Below are 27,583 nucleotides of genomic sequence, written 5' to 3'. Positions count from 1 at the left end.
AATCTTACCTCAGGAAACAAGAAAAATCTCAAACAACCTAACCTTACACCTAAAGCAAGTACAGAAAGAAGAACAAACAAGAGTGAAAGTTAGTAGAAGCAAAGAAATCATAAGATCAGAGCAGAAATTAATGAAATAGAGGTGAAGAAAACATTGGAAAAGATCAATGAAACTAAAAGCTGGCTCTTGGAAAAGATAAACAAAATTGATAAACCTTTAGCAAGACTCATCAAGAAAAAGAGGGAAAGGGCTCAAATCAATAGAATTAGAAATGAAAAAGGAGAAGTTAAAACTGACATCACAGAAATACAAATGATCATAAGAGACTCCACGAGCAACTATATGCCGATAAATGGACAACCTGGAAGAAATGGACAAATTCTTAGAAAGGTACAATCTCCCAAGTGTGAAGCGGGAAGAGATAGAAAATATGAACAGACCAACCACAAGCACTGAACTTGGAACTGTGATTAAAGAATTCCCAACAAACAAAAGTCCAGGTCCAGATGTATTCACAGACAAATTCTATCAAACATTTAGGCAAGAATTAACACCTGTCCTTCTGAAACTCTACCATAAATTTGCAGAGGAAGGAATACCCCCAAGCTCATTCTATGAGGCCACTATCACTCTGATACCACAAAAAGGAAAATTAATTACAGGCCAATATCACTGATGAACATAAATGCAAAAATACTCAACAAAGTACTAGCCAGCCAAATCCACAATACATTAAAAGGGTCATACACCATGATCAAGTGGTATTTATCCCAGGGATGCAAGGATTCTTCAATATCTACAAATTAATCAGCGTGATACACCACATCAACAAATTGAAGAATGAAAGCCATATGATCATCTTAATAGCTGCAGAAGATGCTTTTGACAAAATTTAATACTATTTATGATAAATAAAAAAACTCTCCAGAAAGTGGTCTTAGAGGGAACTCTCCTCAGCATAATAAAGGCCACATATGACAAACCCACAGCTGACATCACTCTCAATGGTGAAAAGCTGAAACCATTTCCTCTAAGATCAGGAACAAGACAAGAATGTCCACTCTCACCACTTTTATTCAACATAGTTTTTGGAAGTCCTAGCCAGGCAGTCAGAGAAGAAAAAGAAAGAAAAAAAATCCAATATGGAAAAGAAGTAAAGCTGTCATTGTTTTCAGATGACATGATACTGTACGTAGAAAATCCTAAAGATGCTACAAGAAAACTACTAGAGCTTGTCAGTGAATTTGGCAAAGTTGCAGGAAACAAAGTAACACTCCAAAATCTGTACCATGTCTACACACTAACAAACAAACAATGAAGGATCAGAAAGACAAATTAAGGAAATAATCCCTTTTACTATCACATCAAAAAGAATAAAATACCTAGGAATAAACCTACCCAAGGAGGCAAAAGACTTGTACTCCAAAATTATAAGATGCAGATGACAAAAAATGAATAGTTCAATTAATCTACAATAAAGCAGGCAAGAATATACAGTGGAGAAAAGACAGTCTCTTGACAGCTACATGTAAAAAAATGAAATTAGAACACTCCCTAACACAATACACAAAAATAAAATAAAAATGGATTAAAGACTTAAATGTAAGGCTAGATACTATAAAACTCTTAGAGGAAAACATAGGCAGAACACACTGTGACATAAGTTGCAGGAATATGTTTTATGATCTACCTCCTATAGTAATGAAAATAAAAACAAGTGGGACCTAATTCAATTTAAAAGCTTTTGCACAGCAAAGGAAACCATACACAAAATGAAATGACAGCCCACAGAATGGAAGAAAATATTTGCAAACAATATGGCTGAAAAGGGACCAACCTCCAAAATATAGAAACAGCTCATGCAGTGCAATATTAAAAAAACAACCAGATAAAAAACTGGGCAGAATATCTAAACAGACATTTCTCCAAAGAAGACATACAGATGGCCAAAAAGCACATAAAAAGATGTTCAACATCGCTAATTATCAGGGAAATTCAAATCAAAACTTCAATGTGGTATCACCTCACACACGTCAGAATGGCCATCATCAAAACGTTTACAAATAATAAATGCTGGAGAGGGCGTGGAGAAAAGGGAAGCCTCCTACACTGCTGGTGGGAATGTAAATTGGTACAGCCGCTACGGAGAACAGTATGGAGGTTCCTTGTGAAATTAAACATAGAGCTACTATCTGATTCACCAATCCCACTCTTGGGCACATATCCAGACAAAACTCTAACTTGAAAAGATGCATGCACCCCAACGTTCATTGTAGCACTGTTTACAATAGCCAAGATATGGAATCAATTCAAATGTCCATCAACAGAGGAATGGATAAAGAAGATGTGGTACATATATACAATGGAATATTTGCCACAAAAAAAGAATAAAATAATGCCATTTGCAGCAATATGGATGGACCTGGAGATCATCTCATACTAAGTGAAGGAAGTCAGACAGAGAATGACAAATATCATGTGATATCGCTTATATGTAGAAACTAAAAATATTGATACAAACGAACTTATTTATGAAACAGAAACAGACTTATAGACTGAGAAAACAAATTTATGGTTACCAAAGGGGTAACATGAGGGGGGAGGGATAAATTAGGAGGTTGGGATTAACACATACACACTACTATATATAAAATAATCAACTAGAACCTACTGTATAGCACAGGGAACTCTACTCAATACTCTGTAATAACCTATATGGGAAAAGAATTTGAAAAAGGATATATGTATAACTAAATCACCTTACTCTACACCCGAAACTAACACATTGTAAATCAACTATACTCCAATAAAAATTAAAAAAAGTATAAGGTGATGTAGGAAGTAATGATGTAGAAGTTGCACCAAGTTATCCTGAATATCTAGCTAAGATAATTAATGAAGGTGTCTAAGCTAAACAACAGCTTTTCCACACAGACAAAACAGCTTTATATTGGAAGACTCTAGGACTTCTATAACTAGAGAGGAGAAGTCAATGCCTGGTTTCAGAGGACAGGTTGACTCTCTTGTTAGGGGCTAATGCAGCTGGTGACTTCAAGTTGAAGCTAATGCTCTTCTACCATTCCCAAAATCCTAGGGCTCTTAAGAATTATGCTACATCTACTCTGCCTGTGATCTATAAGCCTGCATGAGAGTACATCTGTTTACAACATAGTTTACTAAGCTCACTGTTGAGACCCTCTGCTCAAAAAAAAAAAAAAAAAAAAGATTCCTTTCAGAATGTTATTGCTCATTGACAATGCACCTGGTCACCCAAGAGCTTTGATGGCGATGTATAATGAGATTCATGTTATTTTCATGCCTACTAATACAGCATCCATTCTGCAGCCCATGGATCAAGGAGTAATTTTGACTTTCAAGTCTCATTATTTAAGAAATACATTTTGTAAGGCTATAAGGCCATAGACAGTGATTCCTACAATAGACCTGGGCAAAGGAAATTGAAAACATTCTGGAAAGGATTCACCATTGTAGATGCCATTAAGAACGTTCATTCATGATCCATGGGAAGAGTTCAACATAACATTTTGAGTATGGAAGAAGTTGATTCCAATTCTCATGGATGACTATGAAGGTTTAAATACTTCTAGTAGAGAAAGTAACTGCAGATGTTGTGGGAATAGCAAGAGAACTAGAATTAGAAGGAGAGCCTGAAGATTTGACTAAATTGCTACAATTGCATGATAAAGCTTTAATGAATGAAGAGTTCCTTCTCATGGATGAGCAAAGAAAGTGGTTTCTCGAGATGGAATCTACTTGTGGTGAAAATGCTGTGAAGGTTTTTGAAATGATAACAAAGGACTGAAAATATTCCATAAACTTAGTTGATAAACCAGCAGCAGGATTTGAGATGGCTGACTCCAACTCTGAAAGAAATTCTGCGGGGAAAATGCTATTAAGCAGTATTGCACGCTACAGAGACATCATAAAAGTCAATCAATGTGGCAAACTTCACCGTTGCCTTATTTTAAGAAACTGCCACAGCCACTCCAGCCTTCAGCAACAACACCCTGACCAGTCACAGCTATCAACACCAAGGCAAGACTCTCCATCAGCAAAAATATTATAACTCACTTAAGGGTCATATGATGGTTAGTATTTTTTAGCAATAAAATATTTGATATATACTTTTTTAGACTTAATGCTATTGCACATTTAAGAGACTCTAGTACAGTGTAAACATGATATTTATATTCAATGAGAAACACAACACTTTGTGTGACTCACTTTATTTGCTTTATTGTTGTTGTCTGGAAGTGAACCTCCAGTATCTCTGAGGTATGCCCATAATTAGAAATACAAATCGTTGTGCCTCGACCCAGACCTACTATATCAGAAAGCTTGAGGGGTAGAGTCAGTGAGGAAAGTCTCACAAGAGATTCTGTGCAAGAAAAAGTTTGAAAACCTCTGATGGAGAAGCAAAGTAACCAAGTCCACGCTCCTGCACTGAAAAGGTAGGGTTTGGAACTGCACAGGAATACGAAGTCAGGGGAACAAAAATGGAGCCTCTGTTCCTCAAAGGACCCCCTAGAGTACTGAAGGCAGAAGTAAACCTGCCAATATGTTTATCTTTCAAAGAAAAGGAAACACAGGGACAGAGACCAAGATGGCAGAGTAAGAGGATGCCAAACCCCCCATGAACACATCAAAAATACATCTACATGTGAAGCAGTTCTCAATGAAAACTAACTGGAGACTGGTAGAAATAACCTCTTACAACAAAGGTTGTAAGAAAGAGTCACACAGTGTCAGGTAGAAAGGGAAGAGAAGTTATAAGGTCAGTACCTGTTCCCATGGGAGGGTACTCAGAAGAGGCGGGGAATCCTCCCTGGGAGTGAGTAGTTAGAGCTATATATTGGGTGCCTCAGCCCTGGGGTCTGACAAGGGGAATACAAAGCCCGTGGGATGGTTGGACAGCCAGTGGAATTAACAGGAGGTCTGTAGGAAGTCTGGACTCCATTTGTGAGGAAGGTGCACATTCTTGGTTACTCCTGAAACAAGGTGAAAAGGGTGGATTGAAACTGCACTGGATTCTGGCTGTTTCCTGCAACCACCCCAGTACATGCCCCAGCCTGAGTTGGGCACACTCTGGCCTCACTTGCTTCACAGTGCAGCTCCACACTGGGGTAAAGGCTCAGTTTTGAGGGACATAACTGGGTATAGGCGGGAACAGGGAGGGAGCAGCCATTAGTGGTGCTTACCAAGGCAGTACTTCGGAAGTGGTCCCAGACACCAGTGCTGGGACAGCCCGTCCCTAGACGCAGGCTGAGTGCTCACACCAGCCCCACCTGCTCTTTGGTGCAGCTCCACACTAGGATGAGGGCTAAAGCAGCTGAAGAGAGAGCTTAGTTGTGAAGGAAAAAGGCAGCTCAGTCCCAGTGCAGGATGTGAGCTGAGTGGGGGCAGTCATTTCTGGCCCTTATGGAGGCAGCACATCCGAAGAGGTCCTGGACTCTGACTGGGTCCAGAGGTACCACAGCCCATGCCTAGACCCACAGAGGGCACCTGCTCCAGCCCTTCTTGCTCCAGCATTGTTCTCCTCTGGAGTGAGGGTGCTGGTATTAGGAGGGGAAAGAGCATACACATATAGAGGGAATGGAGCCAGCTCATACTCGAACCTCAGGGCTTCTGCTCCAGCAACTTGGGACTCGATCCCAGACCCAATAGGGTGGTGCTGACCACTGAGTAGAGGAGAAGCCCTAGATCACACTTGGCTCTGGTCCTAGCAACTTCATCTCCAGACCCATATCCTACCAATGTGTTAGTTTCCAGCACATTCTGGTGAAACACATGACTCATGCTCATGCTCATGTCAGATCCAGCTCTCCCACTAAAGCCCCTGGACACATGTAGACTGTATAGGGATGCTCTCACAGAAGGACACTCCTTCAAGACCCCAACAGGTAACTCTCTCACCTAATTTCATAGAGACAGAGAAAGTTAAGCAAAATGAGAAGACAAAGGAATTTGTTTAAACTGAAAGAATAAGAGGAAACCCCTTAAAAAAAAAACTAATAAAAGAGAGACAAATAATTTACCAGATAAAGAGTTCAAAGCACAAATAACAAGAATGCTAACTGAAGTAGGGAAAAAAATAGATGAATAAAGTGAGGATTTTAACAAGGAACTAGAAAATATAAAGAGTCCTTCAAAACCAAAGAATACAATAATTGAAATAAAAACCACACTATAAGGAATTAACATCAGACTAGGTGATACAGAAGAACTCACAGTGATCTGGAAGTAGAATAATGGAATTACCCAATCAGAACAGCAACTAGAAAACAAATATAAAAAATAGAACAGTTTAAAGGGCCTCTGAGACAATATCCCATGTTCCGACATTCACATTATAAGAGTCCCAGAAGGAGAAGAGAGAGAAAGGGGTTGAAACTGTATTTGATGAAATCATGGCTGGAAACCTCCCAATCCTGAAGAAGGAAACAGATATTCAGGTATAGGAAGCACAGAGGGTTTCAAACAGATGAACCCAAACAGATCCCCACTAAACGTATCGTAATTGAAATGGCAAAAGTTAAAAATAAAGGGGCAATTCTAAAGGCAGCAAGAGAAAAACAAACAGTCATATACAGGGGAACTACAATAAGGTTATCAGCTGATTTTTCTATAAAAATATTGAATATACCATGTCACTCCCTTCTGGCCTGCAAAGTGCTGAAGGGGAAAAACCTGCAACCTAGGATACTCTACCTAGCAAGAGTATCATTTAGAATAGAAGGAGAGATAAAGAACTTCTTAGACATGCAAAACTACAAAAGTTCATTGACACTAAACCAACCTTAGAAAAAATGATAAAGTGTCTCTAAGTGGAAAAGAAAAGGCCATTACAAGAAGTAAGTTGATAGGAAAGGAAACATCCCAATAGTAAAGGCAAATTTAAATAAAGGCTGAGGATCAACCACTAAAATAAGCTAGTACAAAGATTAAAATACAATTAAAAAATTGTAAAATCAACTGTATAATAATCAATAAAGGGACAAACATAAAGATGTAAAATGTGATATCAAAAATACAAAATGTGGGGAATAAAAAATGTAGATCTTCTAGAATATGTTTGCATTTAAATGACTACCTGTTTAAAACTAGTAAATATAGGTCAACATATATGAATCCCACGGTAACCACAAATCAAAAAGCTACCATCATTATACGAAACTAGAAGGGAACACACATATCACTATAAGAAAATCATCAAACTACAAGGAAAGAAACTAAAAGAAGAAGGAAAAAATAGAGAATAACTACAAAATCAACCAAGAAACCATTAACAAAATGGCAATAGGTACGTATCTATCAATAATCATCACTTTAAATGTCAATTGACTAAATGCTCCAATGAAGTACATAGGGTGGCTGTTTGGATAAAAAAAACAAGACCCATTTCTGTTTACAGGAGACTCATTTCAGAGGTAGTAACACACACAGACTGAAATTCAGGGAATGAGAAAAGACATTTCATGCAAATGTAAATGACAAGAAAGCTAGGGTAACTACTCAGATCAAATAGACTACAACAAATCTATAACAAAAGACAAAGGGAATTATATAATAATGAAGGGATCAATACAAGGAGAGTATAACATTCATTAATATATATGCATCTAATACAGGAGCACTAAATATATAAAGCAAATATTAACATACATAAAGTTAGAAATTGATAATGATACAATAATGAGTAGGGGACTTAACACCCCACTTACATCATGGACAGATCATCCAAACAAAAAAATCAATTAGGAATCAGTGGTCTTAAATGACATTAGACCACCTGGCCTCAATATTTATACATAGGACATCCCATCCAGAAACAGCAGAATACACACATTATATATAAGTGCTGTGGAACATTCTCCAGGATGGATCATATACTAGGCCGCAAACAAGACTCAACAAATTTAAGATGCTAGAAATCAATTACCTGAAGAAAAATGGGCAAAGCGCAAACACGTGGAGACGAAACAACACGCTACTAAAAAACCAATGAGTCAATGAAGAAATTAAAGAGGAAATCACAAAATACCTTGATATAAGTGAAAATGGAAACACAGCTCTCAAAAATCCATGAAATGCAACAAAAGCAGTCCTACAAGGGAAGTTTATAGGAATACAGGCTTACCTCAAGAAACAAGAAAAATCTCCAATAAACAACCTAACCTACCATCTAAAGGAATTAGAAAGAGAGGAACACACAAAGCCAGCAGAATGAAGAAAATGATAAAGATCAGAGAGGAAATGAATAAAATAGAGACCAAACAAAATAATAGAAAAGATCAATTAAACCAAGAGATTTTTTTGAAATGATAAACAAAATTGAAAAACCTTTAGTCAGACTCATAAGAAAAAAAGAGTGAGGACCCAAATTAACAGGATAAGAAATAAAAGAGGAGAAATAACAATTGATATCACAGAGATACAAAAAATAATAATAAGAATGCTATGAACAGTTATATGCCAACAAATTGGACAACCTAGAAAAATGGACAAATTTCTAGAAACACAACCTTCAAAGACTGAATCAGGAAGAAACAGACAATGTGAATAGACTTATTACTAGTAGTATAATTGAATTTATTAAAAAAAAAAAAAAAAACTCCCAGCAAAGAAAAGTCCAGGACTGGATGGCTTCACAGGGGGAATTCTACCAAACATATAAAGAAGAACTAATACCTATCCTTTTTAAACTATTCCAAGAATTGAAGAGGAGGGAATACTTGCCAATTCACTCTATGAGGTCAGCATTACTTTGATACCAAAACCAGACAAAGACAGTACAAAAGAAGAAAATTACAAGCCAATATCCCTGATGAATATAGATGCAAAAATTCTCAGCAAAACGATGATACATCATGATCAAGTACGATTTATTCCAGGGATGCAAGGATGGTTCAATACTTGAAAAATCGATGTGATACACCTCATTAACAAAAGGAAGGATAAAAATCACATGATCATCTCAGTAGATGTAGAAAAGGCATTTAACAAAATTCAACATATATTCCTGATAAAAACTCTCATCAAAGTTGGTACACAGAAAACATATCTCAACACAATGAAAGTCATTTATGACAAACACACAACTAAAATCATACTTAATGGTGAAAAGCTGAAAGTCTTTCCTCTAAACTCAGGAATAAGACAAGGATGCCCATTCTCACCACTTCCGTTTTACATAATATTGTAAGTCCTAGACACAGCAATTAGACAAGGAAAATAAATAAAAGACATCCAAATTGGAAGGGAAGAAGTAAAACTGTCACTAGTTGCAGATGATAGGATACTATATATAGAAAACTCAAAAGTCTCCATCAAAAAACACAATTAGAACTAATAAATGAATTCAGTAAATTTGCAGGATACAAGATTGATATACAGAAATCTGTTGCTTTTCTATACACTAATAATGAACTATCAGAAAGACAAAATTTTAAAAATCCCATTTGAAATTGTATCAAACAGAATAAAGTACCGAGGAATAAATTTAACCAAGGAGGTGAAAGACATATACTCTGAAAACTATAAAATGTTGAAGGAAATTGAAGAGGATAAAAAGAAATGGAATGATATTCTCTGTTCCTGCATTGGAAGAATTAATACAGTTAAAATATCCATTCTAGCCAAAGCAATACGGATTTAATGCAATTCCTATCAAAATACCCATGATATTTTTCACAGAACTAGAACAAATACTCCTAAAATTTATATGTAACCACAAAAGCCTCTCAATTGCCAAAGCAATCTTGTGGGGAAAAAAAGAGTAAGAGCAAAGCTGGAGGTATCATACTCTCTAACTATACTAAAAAGCCACAGTAATCAAAAGAGCATGGTACTGGCACAAAAACAGACACATAGATCAATTGAACAGAATAGACAGCCCAGAAATAAACCCATGTACTTATGATCAATTAATCTATGGCAAAGGAGGCAAGAATATACAATGGGGAAAAGACAGCCTCTTTAAGAAGTGGTGCTGGGAAAACTGGAGAGCTACATGTCAAATAATGAAATTAAAACATTTCTTCACACCATATGCAAAAGCAAACTCAAAATGGATTAAAGACCTCAATGTCTTTAATAACCATAAAACTCCCAGAAGAAAATATAGGCAAAATATTCTCTGACATAAATCACAGCAATATATTTTTTTGACTCTGTCTCCTCAGGCAAAGGAAACAAAAGCAAAAAAAAAAAAAAAAAAATGAAATGGGACCTTTTGCACAGCAAAGGAAACCATTGACAAAACAAAAAGATAACCTTGTAAATGGGAGAACAGGATAGAAAGCCCAGAAATAAACCCACACGCTTATGGTCAATTAATCTATGACAAAAGAGGTAAGAATATACAAAGGAGAAAAGATAGCTTCTTCAATAAGTGGTGCTGGGAAAACTGGACAGCTACATGTAAAAGAATGAAATTAGAACATTCTCTAACACCATACACAAAAATAAACTCAAAATGGATCAAAGACCTAAAAGAAAGGCTGGACACTATAAAACTCTCAGAGGCAAGCATAGGAAGAACACTCTCTGACACAAATCACAGCAAGATATTTTTGGATCCACCTCTTAGAGTAATGAAAATAAAAACAAAAATAAATAAGCGGGACCTAATTAAACTTAAAAGTTTCTGCACAGCAAAGGAAACCATAAATAAAATGAAAAGACAACCCACAGAATGGGAGAAAATATTTGCAAACAAAACAACCAACAAAGGATTAATCTCCAAAATATACAAACAGCTCATGCAGCTCTATGTCAAAAAAACAAAAAACCCAATCAAAAACTGGGCAGAATATCTAAATAGACATTTCTCCAAAGAAGGCATACAGATGGCCAAAAAGCACATGAAAAGATGTTCAACATCGCTAATTATCAGAGAAATACAAATCAAAACTGCAATGAGGTATCACTCCACACACATCAGAATGGCCATCATCAAAAAGTCCACGAACAGTTAATGCTGGAGAGGGTGTGGAGAAAAGGGGACCCTCTTGCACTGTTGGTGGGAATGTAACTTGGTACAACCACTGTGGAGAACAGTATGGAGGTTCCTTAAACAACTAAAAATAGAACTACCACATGATCTAGCATTCCCACTCCTGGTCATATATCTGGAGAAAACCATAATCTGAAAAGATACCTGCACCCCCAGTGTTCATTGCAGCACTACTTACAATAGCCAAGACATAGAAGCAACCTAAGTGTCCATTGACAGAGGAATAGATAAAGAAGATGTGATACATATATACAATGGAATATTACTCAGCTCTAAAAAAAGAATGAAGTAATGCCATTTGCAACAACATGGATGGACCTAGAGATGATCATACTGAGTGAAGTAAGTCAGACAATCATATATCACTCATATGTGGAATCTAATTTTAAAAAAAATGATACAAATGAACTCAGGTACAAAACAGAAACAGTCTTACAAATACCAAAAACAAACTTACGGTTACCAAAGGGGAAACATGGTGGGTGGGATAAATCAGGAGCTTGGGATGAACATACACAGACTACTATAAATAAGATAAATAACCAACAAGGACATATTATAGCACAGGGAACTCAATATTCTGTGATAACCTATAAGAGAAAAGAATCTAAAAATGAATGAATATATGTATATGTATAACTGAATCACTTTGCTGTACACCTGAAACTAACACAACACTGTAAATCAACTATACTCCAATAAAATTAAAAAACAAACAAAAAATCAAATCAGACCTAATTCAACTTAAAAGTTTTTGCACAGCAAAGGAAACCATTGACAAAACAAAACTATAACCTAGTGAATGGGAGAAAATATCTGCAAATGTTATGACCAATAAGGGGTAATATGCAAGATACATAAACAGCTCATACCATTCAATTAAAAAGAAACAATTTAACAATGGCAGAAGACCTGAATAGACATATTTCCAAAGAAGAGATACAGATGGCCAACAGGCACATGGAAGAGATATTCACCATCACTAATCATCAGAGAAATGCAAATCAAAACCACCATGAGATACCACCTCACACCTGTTCAAATGGTTATAATCAAAAAGTCTATAAATGACTAATGTTGGCAAGGATGTGAAAAAAGGCAACCCTAGCACACTGTTGGTGGGAATGTAAATTGGTACAGCAACTATAGAACATTGTATGGAGGTTCCTCAAAAAACTAAAAATACAACTACCATAGGATCCAGCAATTCCTTTCCTGGGTATATATCCGAAGAAAGTGAAAACACTAATTTGAAAAGACAGATGCACCCCAAAGTTCATAGCAGCATTATTTTTAGTAGCCAAGATATGGAAGCAACCTATGCATCCATCCACAGATGAATGGATAAAGAAATGTGATATGTATATACAAGGGAATATTACCTCAGTCATACACAAATAAAATGAAATTCTGCCATTTGCAACAACATGGATGGAGCTAGAGGGTATTATGCTTAGTGAAATAGGTCAGACAGATGCTCTATGTTATCACTTCTATGTGGAATCTAAAAAATAAAACAAATGAGTATAACAAAACCAAAACAGACTCACAGATATAGACAACAAACCAGTAGTTACCAGTGAGGAGAGGGAAGGGGGGGGTTGTGTAACATAGGGGCAGGGGATTAAGAGATCCAAACTACTATGTATAAAATAAATAAGCAACAAGGATGTATTTTACAGCACAGGAAAATACAGCCATTATTTTATAATAACTTTAAATGGCATATAATGTATAAAATATCGAATCACTATTGTATAACTAAAACTAATACAATATTTTAAATCAACTATACCAGTAAAATATTATAACAAGACACATACAGTGTAACAACTCACATTTTCCCCTATGGATTCTCTACTACTAAATATTTCTAAGAACAAGAATTCCACACATACAGGAAAGTATTTGTTATTATTAACTGATAAATAAAAATGAACAAAAGTGGGGAAAAAAAGAAAGGGAAACACAACCTTAGGGCTTGCACAGCCAACTCCTGCCATCAAGAACACCCTAGACAGGAAGGTATTGATAATGGTGCTGGTTAAGTTCTGAGAGCAGAGCAGAGCAAAGCAAAGCATTTTTATGAGTAGCTGCAGGATTCTAGAAGTCTAAGATCTACCCTGGCCCCAGGCACAGGCTGACTCATCCCTGTTCTTCACTCTCGGAGTGAGTGCCATGCTGAGAATGGCAGGGCTATTTTACTGTCAGCTCCTTGCAGAGAGGGTTATTCTCTCCTTACCTGAAGGAAAAGCATGAAGCCTTTAGTTTCCCTACTATGGCCACCTTCCTCAGTTTCTGGGCAAAGGCTTATACGAGGCCAGATCAAATGGCCGGTATTCCAGACAATTTCAAGGCAAAAAAATCTTCTACGCTTTACCCAACTTCCTTGTCACAGCTCTTTGGCCCTGACTTTAATATGAATGGTGCGTGACTGCTTATAGTTTCTATTTCTCTACCCATCTCTGTAATTCCCAGAAAAACTCAAGACCTGGTTTTGCTCAGGTCCTCAGTATTATATTTACTTTCAGGATGAATACTTTTCTTTTTAGTTTACCTTTCTTTTTAATTAAACAAAAATAACAACAAAACAGAAAAACAAAAACAAACCCTCTGAATGAAGCACAGAAATGAAATCTGGCCTTTATAGCTTTTCTCTTTCTCCCACTGGATTTTCCAGCTACTAATGATAGTAGTAATAGTAGGTAAAGGTGTAGGTATAGGAGTAATCGCAAATCCTGTCTCTTCACTTGAAACTGGCACCTCAATTCTTTTCACCCAGGAAAATGGGCAGCTAAGCTTCCAGCATGTCTCTCTGAAGCTTTTTTGTGCCTCCATTATAAGAACACACATAGCCACAGAGGCTGAGTGTCTGACATCATCATTCATCAGGACCCATCATTTTACTTCTGTGTTAGCTCCCATGTGATCCTACCTCTCTTGCTCTTTCAGGTTCTCACCTTTACCCTCCTGAACCTTTACTTCAGCCTAAGTGGTATCTCTCCATTTAGCCTTGATCTCCCCAGTCTGTCCATCATGCTGTCAATCAGACCATGATTAGGCCACACCAATCCTCAATGAAAAAAATCTCTCGTGATCCTCAGCTGTTCACTTGCTCCTGCTATTCTAATCTCAACATTCACTTCATATTTCCTTTAATATATATCGGTATGCTTCTGTTTCTTTGTTCTTGTTTTCCCTCTGTTTGGAATTCACCTTCCCCACACCTCTACTTGGATAAATTTCTCATCCTTTAATGTTTCCTTCAAAGTTCACCTACTCTGTGAAGTCATTCCCTATTGCTTTCTGCATCCTCCCAGAATATAGAGCATACTTCCCCTTTGTATGTTCCCTCAACAAATAAATTGTTCATGACTCTACCATGGCATGACAGGTGGTTAACTGTGTATCCATTTCCCCATTCACCTCCATGATCTCCAATATAAATGTAACCACTCATACTAAAATGCTGCATTTCCTAGAAACTAATAAAGCTGAGACCACTCTGTCTTTCCATGTAGTACAGATAGAAAATAAAAATGTCTCCATAAGGCCCTGGACAGATTTATGAAAGGAAAAGCCACAGATGGGTACCTATGAAAAGAAATTGGGCTGTAACTAGGATTTAGGGATCAAGCCCAGCGAGAGAACCATTTTTCACTCTGGGTTTCTGTGATCTGGATAATGCTGGAGGAACGTGGGTTCCAAACAATTCAGCAATTATTCTGTGCCTAATCAACTAAGGGGTCTAAAGGTGCACAAAATCATTGCCACTGTCAAGGAAGCACATGGCATCTAAACAAAGCCCAAATCCATTTGCGCTAGCCTAGCTCTATCATTGAACTCCATTCAGCTGTGGACATGTTTCAAGGCCACTTTTGTCCATTGGCATGAAACATTAGCTAACCTGATGTACTGATTCTCAAGGGGGAAAGAACTTTGACTTTGCTTCTTTCAACGGTATGCCTTGACCCTTTGTTGGCTTGTGTGATCCTGCTTGTGTGATTCTTTTTTCTTTGAATTTGAAACATCAAGGGCATGATTAAAAAGCTAGGACTTTATATCTTAACCTTGATTTTACTCCTTAGCCTCTAAGATGATGCCATTATAATAGTTCACTTTGATGCTTAAGTACTGGAAATATTTCTTACCAAATCAGAATAGAATACTTACAACTGAAAATAATGGAAACAAACAAAGAGGATCGCAATTAAGTGCATGTTTTGAGGAAGATCTACAGAATTTGATTCAGGGTTTCAGTTCAGCTCCTAAAGCCAGACCTCCTCCCCGCCCACAACCTCTTGGAAGCTATGCTATTAATGGGTAATTGTTTTTTTAAAAAGACTTATGTAGAGAACTCTGCCCAGTACTTTATTCATAAAGGAGTGCAGTGGTGGTGGAGGTGCATGATATTAACAAAATAAGAGGACAGGAATTGTTCCTTTCCTGTGGCAATGTCAGTCTGATTTCCAGAAGTCTTTGGAGGTACTTTAGGTGTCAAAGCAGAATAAGTCAACTTAGCCTGCTTGGATTATTAGCCCCGCCAATTAATGAAGCTTTGGAAAATTCTTAATGATTGGTAAGTGCCCTGCTTTATCATGGACTTAAATAAAACAACAACTGAAAAATAAATTTCGGTTTCATACTCAACTAAAGTCCCTTGCCTGTTCCAGGTACTGGGGATCTAGAAAGCCTAAAAAGGATTTGGGGTCAGGTTGTGAGCCTCCTCAAAGGTTTAGAAAAACAATATTTTCTAGAAAAGAACTAGTAAAGGGATTCATCTTCATTTTGCTGGCTGAATGGAGACCTAATTACCAACCTCTTCCATAAGCCTTTCTCAACTATTCTAACCCACAACAAGCTTTTCCGTCTCTCAAAAACTTTTGCTCTGGGAATTCCCTGGCAGTCCAGTGGTTAGGACTCTACGCTCTCATTGCGGAGGGCCCAGGTACCATTCCTGGTCAAGGAACTAATCCCACAAGCTGCGCGGCGTGGCCAAAAAACCCCAAAACTTTAGCTCTGAGTCAGTGCCACATGCCTAAATATTGTACTTAATAACTTGAAAACTTCTTGAGGGAACGTCCTACCCAGTCATTAACATAGTACTGAGTTGAGCATTGAGCTCAGCCAAGTTGGACTGACTGATTACTTAATTGGTTTTTATAAATGTCAACAGATGTCATCTGTAGAGGGTTACAGGACATGTAGCAAGATGAGAAAACTATAAAATTTGAGGCAAGCAAGTAGAATTCAAATCCCAGCTTACACATTTATATCTTGTGATATTAAGCGTACATTACTTCCCCTAAAACTTAGAAACTCAGTTTCTTCATCTTTCAGAGTTGTGCTATATTAAGTGGGACGCTGTTGTTAAATTACAGGATGCTTGGCATATAGGAGGTACTTAACAACTGGGGGCAATGGACCTAAGTTTAAATGTGGGGAACTATATTTATGTATAAGGGGTAAAATGGGTGTTATGGGCTAATGATCTAAACACCTGGTAAAACAGCTTTCCTAAATAGGTGCCCCCAGGTCTGTTGCAGGTGTGACAGACTTGAAGGCAGGTGAATGAATTGGGGGACTTTTCAAGGTCCATTTCTACTGTGTTTCCAGGGAACACTCTTGAGTTTATCAGGAGACCAGCTCTCTACGAGGCTACTAAGCAAGTAATTTCTCAGAGTTCCCATGCCCGTAAGCCAAATATTAAACAATCCCATCCCAATGGGACATAAAAATACAATGTAAGAGCTACAGGAAAGCAATATCAAAGGAAAATGAATAGGCAAGATCAACAAAAGAAGAAATAAAGCACTAGGAAATCAAACACTTCAATAGGCCCATTTTGCAAAGCATAAAGCAAAACTAGTTGATGACAGAATTTTGTTTTCAGAAGCATTAAACTCACTTCCAAACAACTTAACGTAAGGAATAGCCCAGCACTGAGAACGACAAAGAAGACATCATTTGGCCAGATGGCCTCGTACTATCATTATTGTGTTCAGAATGTATCAGAAGCTCACCTGTCTCTGACCACTGCAAGCAAGTGTCTGAGCCTTGCTTTTCTGGATGATGTCACCAGAAGAGTGAGCAAGTTCGTGCAGGTGATCATTTCAGAGAAAGAGAAGTTTTAATCAGCAGGACTGTAGAAGTGAGGGTTGAGGGCTCATTAAAGCTCTCACCCAGCTGACCTTAAAGGCACTGCCAGCTCTCAGCGGGAGGACTAACATCGGCTTCTCTGCCCTGCTCCCCGCCCCGCCCCCCCTCCGGGGTTCAGCAGTCTCTTTGCAACCCTATACCTCACTTTTCATTCCAAGCAGGTCTGCCTGCCACTCAGCAGCATCATTAGCTGTAGCTAGGATTAGAACAGGAGAAGGCTTTTCAGGAATCACGGGAGACCCATGACTCAGCCACCTGGGGGAAAGACATGGGGAGGGAGAGCAGAGGGGGAGGGAGAGAAAGAACATGACAATCTCCGCTGCACCACATTAGCCTCACCTTGCAGGAACAGACAGTACACCTGTCTTCTTTCAGAGTCCACACCTGCCCATTGTGCTTCAGTCCTCCTTCGTGGGGGCAGTCACCAGAGCAGGAGGGCCCAGAGGGACAGAGGCAGTCGAAGCCCCCTGCCAGGTTGATGCAGGCAGAATCATTCCAACAGGTATGAGTTCTTAAGGCACATTCATCAATGTCTGCAATGAAGAAAGCATGGAGCTTTAGAGTCCAGTCAAGATGATCATTAGAAAATAATCATCACTTATAATAGCATTAGTTAACATTATTGAGTGTTTGCCTTGTGCCAAGTACTGTGCCAAGCTGTTCACATGCAGCTGAGGCTCATATAAGTTAAATAACATGTTCACTGTCAGATAGCTAATAAGTGGCCAGTCTGGGACTCAAACCCACAGCTGTCAGACTCTAATTACTAAATTATCCAGGAGCAACTCTGAACTGCTTTTAGGATATTCTCAAGAACTATACCATCCAGAGGCCATAAATACTGCTAATTCGTTAACAGTATGGATACACCCATGGAGATCTGGGTCTTATAGAAAAAGTGTGAATAGATTAGCCACTGAGTAGGAAGGAGTGGGCAATTAGGGCAAAACGAGTGAGCAATTAGGGCAACCCTGAGCCAATTAGGCTGCCCCCAGATCCTGGGGCCAAGGTTGAAAGAAAAGGAAATAATTCTTGGAGGATGCCTTGCCTAATCAAAAACTCACCACCCTAATGGCTAGCAACATTTTTGCTCACACAAGAAAACATCTCAGAGCTACAGTTAGGATATGGCATGAATGCTGATGAAAGACACCATATATTTTGCTGTTTTTCATTGACAGCCAAGTATGGAAGGAAAACATAAATCCAGTAGCCCTCCCTGACATTCAGGGCTCTGGTGACCTTAACATCTCAAACACATAGCTGTCCAGCCCTGGTTTGAGTCCCTTCCCTGCAGACAATCTATTACTGCACAAGGCAGCCTATTCTATCTTTGAATAACTCTTTTAGAAATGTCTTCCTTTTGAATTATGGTTTTCTCAGGGTATATGCCCAGTAGTGGGATGGCTGGGTTGTATGGTAGTTCTGTTTTTAGTTTTTTAAGGAACCTCCACACTGTTCTCCATAGTGGCTGTATCAATTTACATAATTCAAAAAGAGTTATGTACCATAATGTTCATTGCAGCTCTATTTACAATAGCCAGGACATGGAAGCAACCTAAGTGTCCATCGACAGATGAATGGATAAAGAAGATGTGGCACATATATACAATGGAATATTCCTCAGCCTTAAAAAGAAATGAAATTGAGTTATTTGTGGTGAGGCGGATGGACCTAACGTCTGTCATACAGAGTGAGGTAAGTCAGAAAGAGAAAGACAAATACTGTATGCTAACACATGTATATGGAATCTTAAAAAAAAAAAAAAGAAAAAAAAAGGTTCTGATGAACCTAGGGGCAGGACAGGAATAAACATGCAGACATAGAGAATGGACTTGAGGACACGCGGAGGGGGAAGGATAAGCTGGGACAAAGTGAGAGAGTGGCATGGACATATATACACTACCAAATGTAAAATAAATAGCTAGTGGGAAGCAGCCGCATAGCACAGGGAGATCAGCTCGGTGCTTTGTGACCACCTAGAGGGGTGGGATAGGGAGGGTGGGAGGGAGATGCAAGAGGGAGGAGATATGGGGATATATGTATATGTATAGCTGATTCACTTTGTTATAAAGCAGAAACTAACACACCATTGTAAAGCAATTATACTGCGATAAAGATGTTTAAAAAAATGTCTTCCTTACATTGAAATAAAATATATTATCTAGTAACTTCTACTTAGGTACTAGTTCTGAGGTCACTCAAGCAAAGTCTACTTGATTTTTCTTATGACAATTTTTATGGTATTTGAAAACATTAGCCATTTGTCTATCATGTCATTTGTCTTCTCCACTGATTAATCTACTGCCAAGTCCTTCAAATATCTTTCAGGTGACAATGTTGAGTTCAACACATTTTTACCGAAAGTCTGCCATGCACCAGGGTTCTTTGCACACTGGTACTATAAATGTTGGCAACGACTTATAAGACACTGTCCTCATGAAGGTGATAAAGGAGGAACACAGCAGCATATATATATATATATATATATAAAACTGTTGGTAGGCTACTGTATGGTAGGCTTGACTCCTATGGTAGGTGAGAATAGGAACAGTATAAATTAACTTACTTTTCATCCTAAAATTCATGTTAAATATGTATAAAATTGTAGGCATTTGTTTAAGAATTATGGAACTAAATTACAGAAAAAATAATTTAAGTGCCATTTCCCCCTAAAGTGCTCAAAGGCATAATATCAATTTTACTGCTAATATATATATATATATATATATATACACATATATATATTTATAATATACATAGTTTCAAAGTTTTTCAGCATTCTTTTTCACAAGTCATGTCATATAACTGCAGGATAGGAATAGCTGTTTTCACTTCACAAAAGAAGAAACCAAGTTACAGAGATGGCTAAGTGGTCACACAGCTAGTACCTGTTAGAGCAAAGACTGTCCTGGGCCTTCTGAAAGGTGCACTGGAGTTCTTCCCACTACACTGTGCCAACTCAAGGTCTAAAGGCTTCTTTCAGCATACTAGAATATTCTGTGGTTTTATATACTTTCAACTACTTTGCCCTCTAGATACTGCAACTCATTCTCAAAGATAAAATATTCCATGGATCCTCTTCAGCACTTTTAGCTGAAATTCTGAGAATGATACAATATGATTACTCAGTCAAAGTTTGGTAGAATTTAAAACTATTGCGACTTAAAAATAATGGAAACAAATGACCTATCTTCCCTTACTGACTGCATGCTTCACAGCCGTGGTACAAAGCAGAAGATGTTAAGGAATTCCAACAATATTTCTAAGACCTAGTTCATTATAAGATTTATTATTTTTGTCTTTGTTCTACCAATTGTAGGCTCAGTCAAGACATTTAGTTAATGAATAATTATTCCTCCTTTGAAAACTGTGGAAATGATCCCAAATTATGCTATCTAGATTCCAAGTCAGCTACAATCAGACCTCAACTACCTCCTCATTATTCCTGGTCAACACATATGACCATACGGTGCTCCCACCTAGAAGCCTCTCTCATCTTCCCAGCCTTCTTCCTCTACTCCAATTCTTCCCAACAAAAAGTAGCATCGAATGCGGGAGTCAGGAGGTCACTCATGTTCGAAACTCTCCCACTTAATTGAGTGCTTACTATGTACCAGTCATTTTGCACATCACACTGTATGTCCTTGGTCACATTATTAAGTCTCTCTGACCCTCAATTATCAGCTGTATAAAACCATACCCACCTAATCTATTGTCTTTTGAAAATAAAACCAGATAACATAATAAGTACTCAAAAATATTTGTTTCTTGATTTAATGAATGTGAATGATTAAGATCAAGTTCAAGCCCTACCTCCTCAGTTAAGCATCTCCCAATATGATGCCAGTTTATAGTAATTATTCACCTTCTCTGAACACTCATTGCAACGATAGTTGGTGGTACATGGCTTACTGTTTAGGTATATGCTATCTTGGAACAATACTAAAGTGGTATGTTTGCACTATTCTCACTCCTCAATTTTTGCTGAAAGTAACAAAACATTGTCTTATACTTCTCTCATCACATTTATAATCTAGTTTGTATCTCTAGGAGATACAGTTAGAGAGTAACTTGATGATAGCTAGCTAGGTGGCTCATCACACATATAATCATAAAAATAACATTCACATTTCTTTGAACTCAGTTCAGATTTTCATCCTTATCACCAGGACTATTGCATTAGTCTCCTATCTGGTCTCAACTGACTCCAGACACTTCTCACTCTAATTCGGTGATTTTTTTGATTGTGGGCACAACGGAAATATTTGGAGATTGTGGGCAAAATATAAATATTTGGTGAGCCTTTTAAAAGTACTGGAGCCCAGGCTTACCACCACTAGAACTGGATTTAATTGACATAAATTAGGATCCAGACATCTGGGCTCTGTTCAGCCAGAGGAGAATCATTGCTCTAAATACCCTCTACAGGGTAGTGGTGTTCTAAAAATCAAACCTGTCCGTGTCATTCCTCTGCCTGCCACTTCTCTGTGGTTCTCTGATGCTTATAATAGAAAGTTCAATCTCCTGGCATACATATAAGCCCCGATTTAGTACTTCAGTTTTTACCTTCTGTCTCTTCCCCTTTCTCTTCAAAAGCAATGGGTGACCTACAGACAGACCATGGTGTTTCCTCTGCCTGTGCCTTGGAACATGCCTTTTCTAATTATGGGAGTACTCCCCCCACCCATCTCTGTTTCTTAGCCCCTATGGAATGGGTGGGGTATAAATTAATTGATAAGGTAAGCATTTCCCTTCCTGTGCTGTCTTCACTCCCATGCATTCTTCAAGATCAAGACCAAGCATCACCATCCCTCATTCTGCAAGACAGTCACTATTGACTTTTTGCTTTCTCTGTACCTTGCACACACACCATGCTATCCTTGCATTCATCTCTTGGGAGCTCCATGTTTAATTTATCCATGGCTCATAGATAGATGGTGAGCTCATTGAGGGCAGGGACTAAATCTTTTTCCTTTTTCTCTTCTCAGTACCAAGTACAACAAAATATACTGTGGATGTGCAATGTATTTATTTAACTTACTTAAATCCAGGAATTTTACAGACCAATACTAATCTATAAAGCCTACTTTGCCAAAATTTGGTCTTTGGGGTGTTCAATAAGCATAAGACACAACCGCAACCCTTCCCTTCAGGGAACACGTTTTATTGTTAACTTTTCATCAGGAAAAGCTCTTGGGTCTAGTTCAAAGTACAATAAATTCAGTGTGGTTTCAGTAGTAACCACACTGAAATAGGAAGGCCACCTTTCCTCCTCCCTCCACATCCCAGTTTCCTGTCAAATGCTTAAGGGGACGAGGGCAGAGAAAGACTCATCAACAAATCACCCCAGGAATTATCTGGAAGATTAATTTCAACAGATCCACAACCAGTGGCTACAAAAGGATCTTTAATTTATGGTCTCCTCTAAAATAACCTCTAAATTGTCAATTAATGCCCAGCTATAATATGCTATTTTAACATTTGTTTATTTTGCATTTACAAAGTTACAAACATATTGGCAGTGTTTTCCTCTCATAAATTAAGAAACCTGAGCAAAAAGATGAATACACTTAGGGTGCACAATAAAAACAGGGTTCAAAACCTGGATTTGCTTTTGCTGCTCCAGAATGAAAAGATTTCACAGTTGAATATAGGACCGTATTGCCTACAGAATTCCATGTGATTGCTTTACTTACGACGCAGAAATCTAATTCTGCTTCCATACAATTTAACAGATTTATGGAAAGCCAGATGTTAGCAATTATGGAAACTGACATTATTCATGTTCTTGGTAATACAGACCTGTTTGCTCTGCACAAAGCCAGCTTAATCTATTATACATATCCCAAGGCATCCAAAGGGAAGAGGCACCCTATTTACATATTGCAACTGTTGTTCTCTGCTGAGCAAACACAAAGACATTCACCCGTGATACTTACCCAAATCATCAGACAGGCCTCCAATGACAAAGAGGCGATGAAACAAAAATCAGGCAAAATATTCCGTACTCAAATCTATAACCATTAAAGTGTACTTGTTTTTTCTCATTGTAAGTAATGGCTCTCTGTGATTTCCTTGTGTTTCTCCTTGTAAATTCATTATTTAAATGCCCCATGCTAGGATGAGAACATTTTCAATAAAATCCCACAGCTAGGCTTACATTAGAACTAATTTTCTTGCACTGACATTTTCATAATTTCTGAGAACTATTATTATTGTACTCAATTTTGCCTAAAAAAAATCTAGTTGTGCCTAGATGATCTGCTTTGTTCTTTAATTTGAAGTTCTTAGGTTACTTGCACATGTAAAAAAAAAAATACAATTCAGAGATGTTTATATCAACAGCAATCAAACCAATCCCAACCTAGCTCCAAACAATTTTCCTAGTCTTCAAGAAAAAAAAGCCTCTGCAGAACTTTTAATAGCATAACAACTGTAATGGTACCTGCCTCAGGAGCTGAAACTTCTACAAGTTGATTTCAGAGATCAAGGGAAACAATTTTTTCCAATGGTTTGGTGGCAGTTAGGTCAAAGGAATGACCTTTTTCATTACCCCATCTTCTTCCTTGAATAACTTCTGCAACACATCTAGACTTACTTTCAAACTCCAGACAGGTGATATGTCAGAAAACAAAATTTAACCTGGGGTTTGAATATCCAGCTGTGTGTGTTCTGACTTGGAAATCATTACCAGACATTAGCAGCTTGGAAATGAGAACAGAGCTTGGGGGTTTGTTAATGATAGACAAGATAGAGCACAGATGCCACTCCCATAGCTAAAGCAGCATTGCTTCTCTTACAGTGGCAGAGAGAAAATATACATACTGCACATGAGCAAAATAAGTGAAAGAAACAAGTAGAGAAAATATGAGGTCTGAGATGGCTTGCAAAATACAAGGTTAATGAGATTTTAAGCATAGGAAGTTTCAGGCCCAGAACAAGAGAGGTGACAGCCATGCTCTATGTGTGCCAGTCACATCACACTTTGGTATCACGTTCCCTTTAGAGCACAGACTCTTAAGAGCGGGGCTGACATACTTAGGACACATCAGAAGAGGTCCACCAGCATAGTGAAGGGCTCAAACTCATCTCAACTGAATGAAACATGAGGTGTTCAGCCTGAAAGGTAAAGACTGAAAGAAGAGATCAGTGAGCTATAGTTTTGTCTATTTGAGATGCTATCATGTGTCTCTTAGGAAGAAGTTCCAATGTCCCTCCAGCGTTAACGCTTCAGTCTTTATAGTTCCAGCTTCCAGCCTTTCTTGAGTTAGGAAGAAATGTGTCCTCGTGGTGTTTCTTTACTGCTCAGTGTGTAATTGTGTTTTTCTCCAATGGGTCTTCTCCTTTAACTGAGCAGACTCTCTGAGCAAAAGAAAGGAACACTTTGTCTCAGCTCACTCTTTCCTTATCTCGTCCTTAAATCGAGGTCTTAGGGCCTACACCCAGCAGCTCCCTCCATTTATGCATCTTTGTCCTCTCCTAAATATTTGCAAGCTTCCACGTGACTCTCTTTTCAAAGCCTAAATCCTAAAGGTTCTCATGATCATTAGTTTGCAAAAGCATTACCCTTCATGTAAATATTGTTATTTTATTTCAGTCTAAGAGCTCTCTACTTGATCCTTGTGGGATATGATGTTGCCTTATTTATCCTCTTACCTCTTCATTCATCCAATCACTAATAATCAATCATCAATCACTTAACTAATTACACATATTTATTGAGCATCCACTCTGTCTTCAACATAGTGCTAAAGACTGGGGATAAAATGGGTAAAGGATACAGCCCTTTAAGTAAGGACTTTATAGTCTTCTCCCGTTTTTAAAGTTATTAACATTTTCCTAGGTTCCATCTCTGGTCATTGGTTCTCTTTCTCCTCAATGGAAGCAGCATAAGATACCAATTTAAAGCTTAAGCCTTGGAATTCAGCAGCTGTGCATACAAGTTAACACGGCCTGTTGTCCCAATTTCCCTGGGACTGAGGGGGGTCCCTGAGATAGGTGACTTTCAGTGATAAAACTGGGAAGGTTCTAGGCAAATGGAGCAAATAAGCCAACTGCACTCCAGTCCTACCCCTGCAACTTATTTACCCAACATCTGGAAAATTTACCTAACATCTCTAAGACTTAGTCCTATCATTTGAAATTGTGGATAAAAATACATGCCCTGGGATAATCTGGTAACTTGAGTAAGCACATAATACAATGCTTATCATAGAGTAATTGTTCCAAAATGATTAGCTGTTGTTATTGCTCTTGTTTCTTTATTTTTTTCTCTCCTGGATTTCATCTCAGCTTATGAATTCCATTGCACTATCTCTTCAGAATATACCTGAGCTCTTATTATGCAGCCAACCCACACCTTCATCTGTTTACTGAGGGATTTCCACTTGAATTCTGAATTCTCACACAAATTCTCATAGATTTGATCTGTACTTCGGCCAGCCAAATCCAGAAATGCTAACACTCCAAGTTCTCTCTGAGCCCTAATTGGTAAATCCGGTGTATTAAGTGACTAATACCAAACGAATATAGTTTACTGACACTTTACAAACTTGCCTTGGTCACTGACTATATTTTTTTCTAGGCTGTACAAATTAAGGTGTTTTAGTGCAGATGAAGAAAACAGTTCCTTCTAGGTATGAAAACAAGAGTAGAATACAGGCAGAGCAGCCTCCTAAATTAACAAAGTTGGCTTGCTTTTGCCATGAACAAGTCATGCTTCTTTAACTAGTGATTACATCTGTTTCAAATCAGTACAATTCTGAACCGTGCAGAGAATAAATAAAAAATCTATAAATATTGAAATACTATCCAAAGAGAATTTTACTGCACAGAGAAGCTACAGTATTGACGCCAACAAACTTAGATATATATGTTTTTACATATCTGCTTATGGGTAGGAGGATAGGTTGTGTTATAGCTGCATCTGCATCACACAGAGTACAACAGAGATGTTTTTACAAATTACTAAAATGCCTAACACTGGGCTATGCATTACACATCTATTGTTACATTCATTTTATTGCTTAATCTCTTTAACAAAATTTCACCCTCAACTGAAAAGAACAACACTCCGGCCCTTCAGGTTTTTTTCTTTTTTTTTCTTAACATCTTTATTGGAGTATAATTGCTTTACATTGTTGTGTTAGTTGCTGCTATATAACAAAGTGAATCAGCTGTATGTATACACATATACCCGTATCCCCTCCCTCTTGCATCTCCCTCCCACCCTCCCTATCCCACCCCTCTAGGTGGTCACAAAGCACCGAGCTGATCTCCCTGTGCTATGTGGCTGCTTCCCACTAGCTATCTATTTTACGTTTGGTAGTGTATATATGTCCATGCCACTCTCTCACTTCGTCTCAGCTTACCCTTTCCTCTCCCACTGTCCTCAAGTCCATTCTCTACATCTCAGTCTTTATTCCTGTCCTGCCCCTACGTTCTTGAGAACAATTTTTTCTTTTTTCTTTTTAGATTCCATATATCTGTGTTAGCATACAGTATTTGTTTTTCTCTTTCTGACTTACTTCACTCTGTATGACAGACTCTAGGTCCATCTACCTCACGACAAATAACTCAATTTCGTTTCTTTTTATGGCTGGGAAATATTCCATTGTATATATGTGCCACATCTTCTTTATCCATTCATCTGTCGATGGACACTTAGGTTGCTTCCATGTCCTGGCTATTGTAAATAGAGCTGCAATGAACATTTTGGTACATGACTCTTTTTGGATTATGGTTTTCTCAGGGTATATGCCCAGTAGTGCGGATTGCTGGGTCATATGGTAGTTCTATTTTTAGTTTTCTAAGGAACCTCCATACTGTTCTCCATAGTAGCTGTATCAGTTTACATTCCCACCAACAGTGCAAGAGGGTTTCTTTTTCTCCACACCCTCTCCAGCATTTACTGTTTGTAGATCTCTTGATGATGGCCATTCTGACTGGTGTGAGGTGATACCTCATTGTAGTTTTGATTTGCATTTCTCTAATGATTAGTTGAGCATCCTTTCATGTGTTTGTTGACAATCTGTATATCTTCTTTGGAGAAATGTCTATTTAGGTCTTCTGCACATTTTTGGAATGGGCTGTTCGTTTTTTTGATATTAAGCTGCATGAGCTGCTTGTATATTTTGGAGATTAATCCTTTGTCAGTTGCTTCATTTGCAAATATTTTCTCCCATTCTGAGGGTTGTCTTTTGGTCTTGTTTATGGTTTCCTTTGCTGTGCAAAAGCTTTGAAGTTTCATTAGGTCCCATTTGTTTATTTTTGTTTTTATTTCCATTTCTCTACGAGGTGGGTCAAAAAGGATCTTGCTGTGATTTATGTCATAGAGTGCTCTGCCTATGTTTTCCTCTAAGAGTTTGATAGTGTCTGGCCTTACAT

At 38.0% G+C, this 27,583-nt stretch overlaps 1 protein-coding gene across 3 annotated transcripts in view; it reads right to left on the bottom strand.

Annotated features, from left to right (window-relative positions):
- The window catches only part of NELL1 (neural EGFL like 1), an 852,764-nt gene that overhangs the window by 26,220 nt on the left and 798,961 nt on the right, over window positions 1–27,583 (bottom strand). For all 3 annotated transcript variants that reach the window (XM_029208123.1, XM_029208124.1, XM_029208125.1), the window contains one exon: window positions 17,534–17,727. In XM_029208123.1, coding sequence (XP_029063956.1) covers window positions 17,534–17,727 — 194 coding nt within the window. The remainder of the gene's footprint in view (window positions 1–17,533; window positions 17,728–27,583) is intronic.

The sequence above is a fragment of the Monodon monoceros genome, unplaced genomic scaffold (assembly GCF_005190385.1).
Source record: "Monodon monoceros isolate NGI ecotype Baffin Bay Population unplaced genomic scaffold, NGI_Narwhal_1 Super_Scaffold_7, whole genome shotgun sequence".
NCBI lineage: Eukaryota > Metazoa > Chordata > Mammalia > Artiodactyla > Monodontidae > Monodon > Monodon monoceros.
Note: the sequence above shows the minus strand (reverse complement) of the source record. Positions and strands in the feature narration are given on the sequence as shown.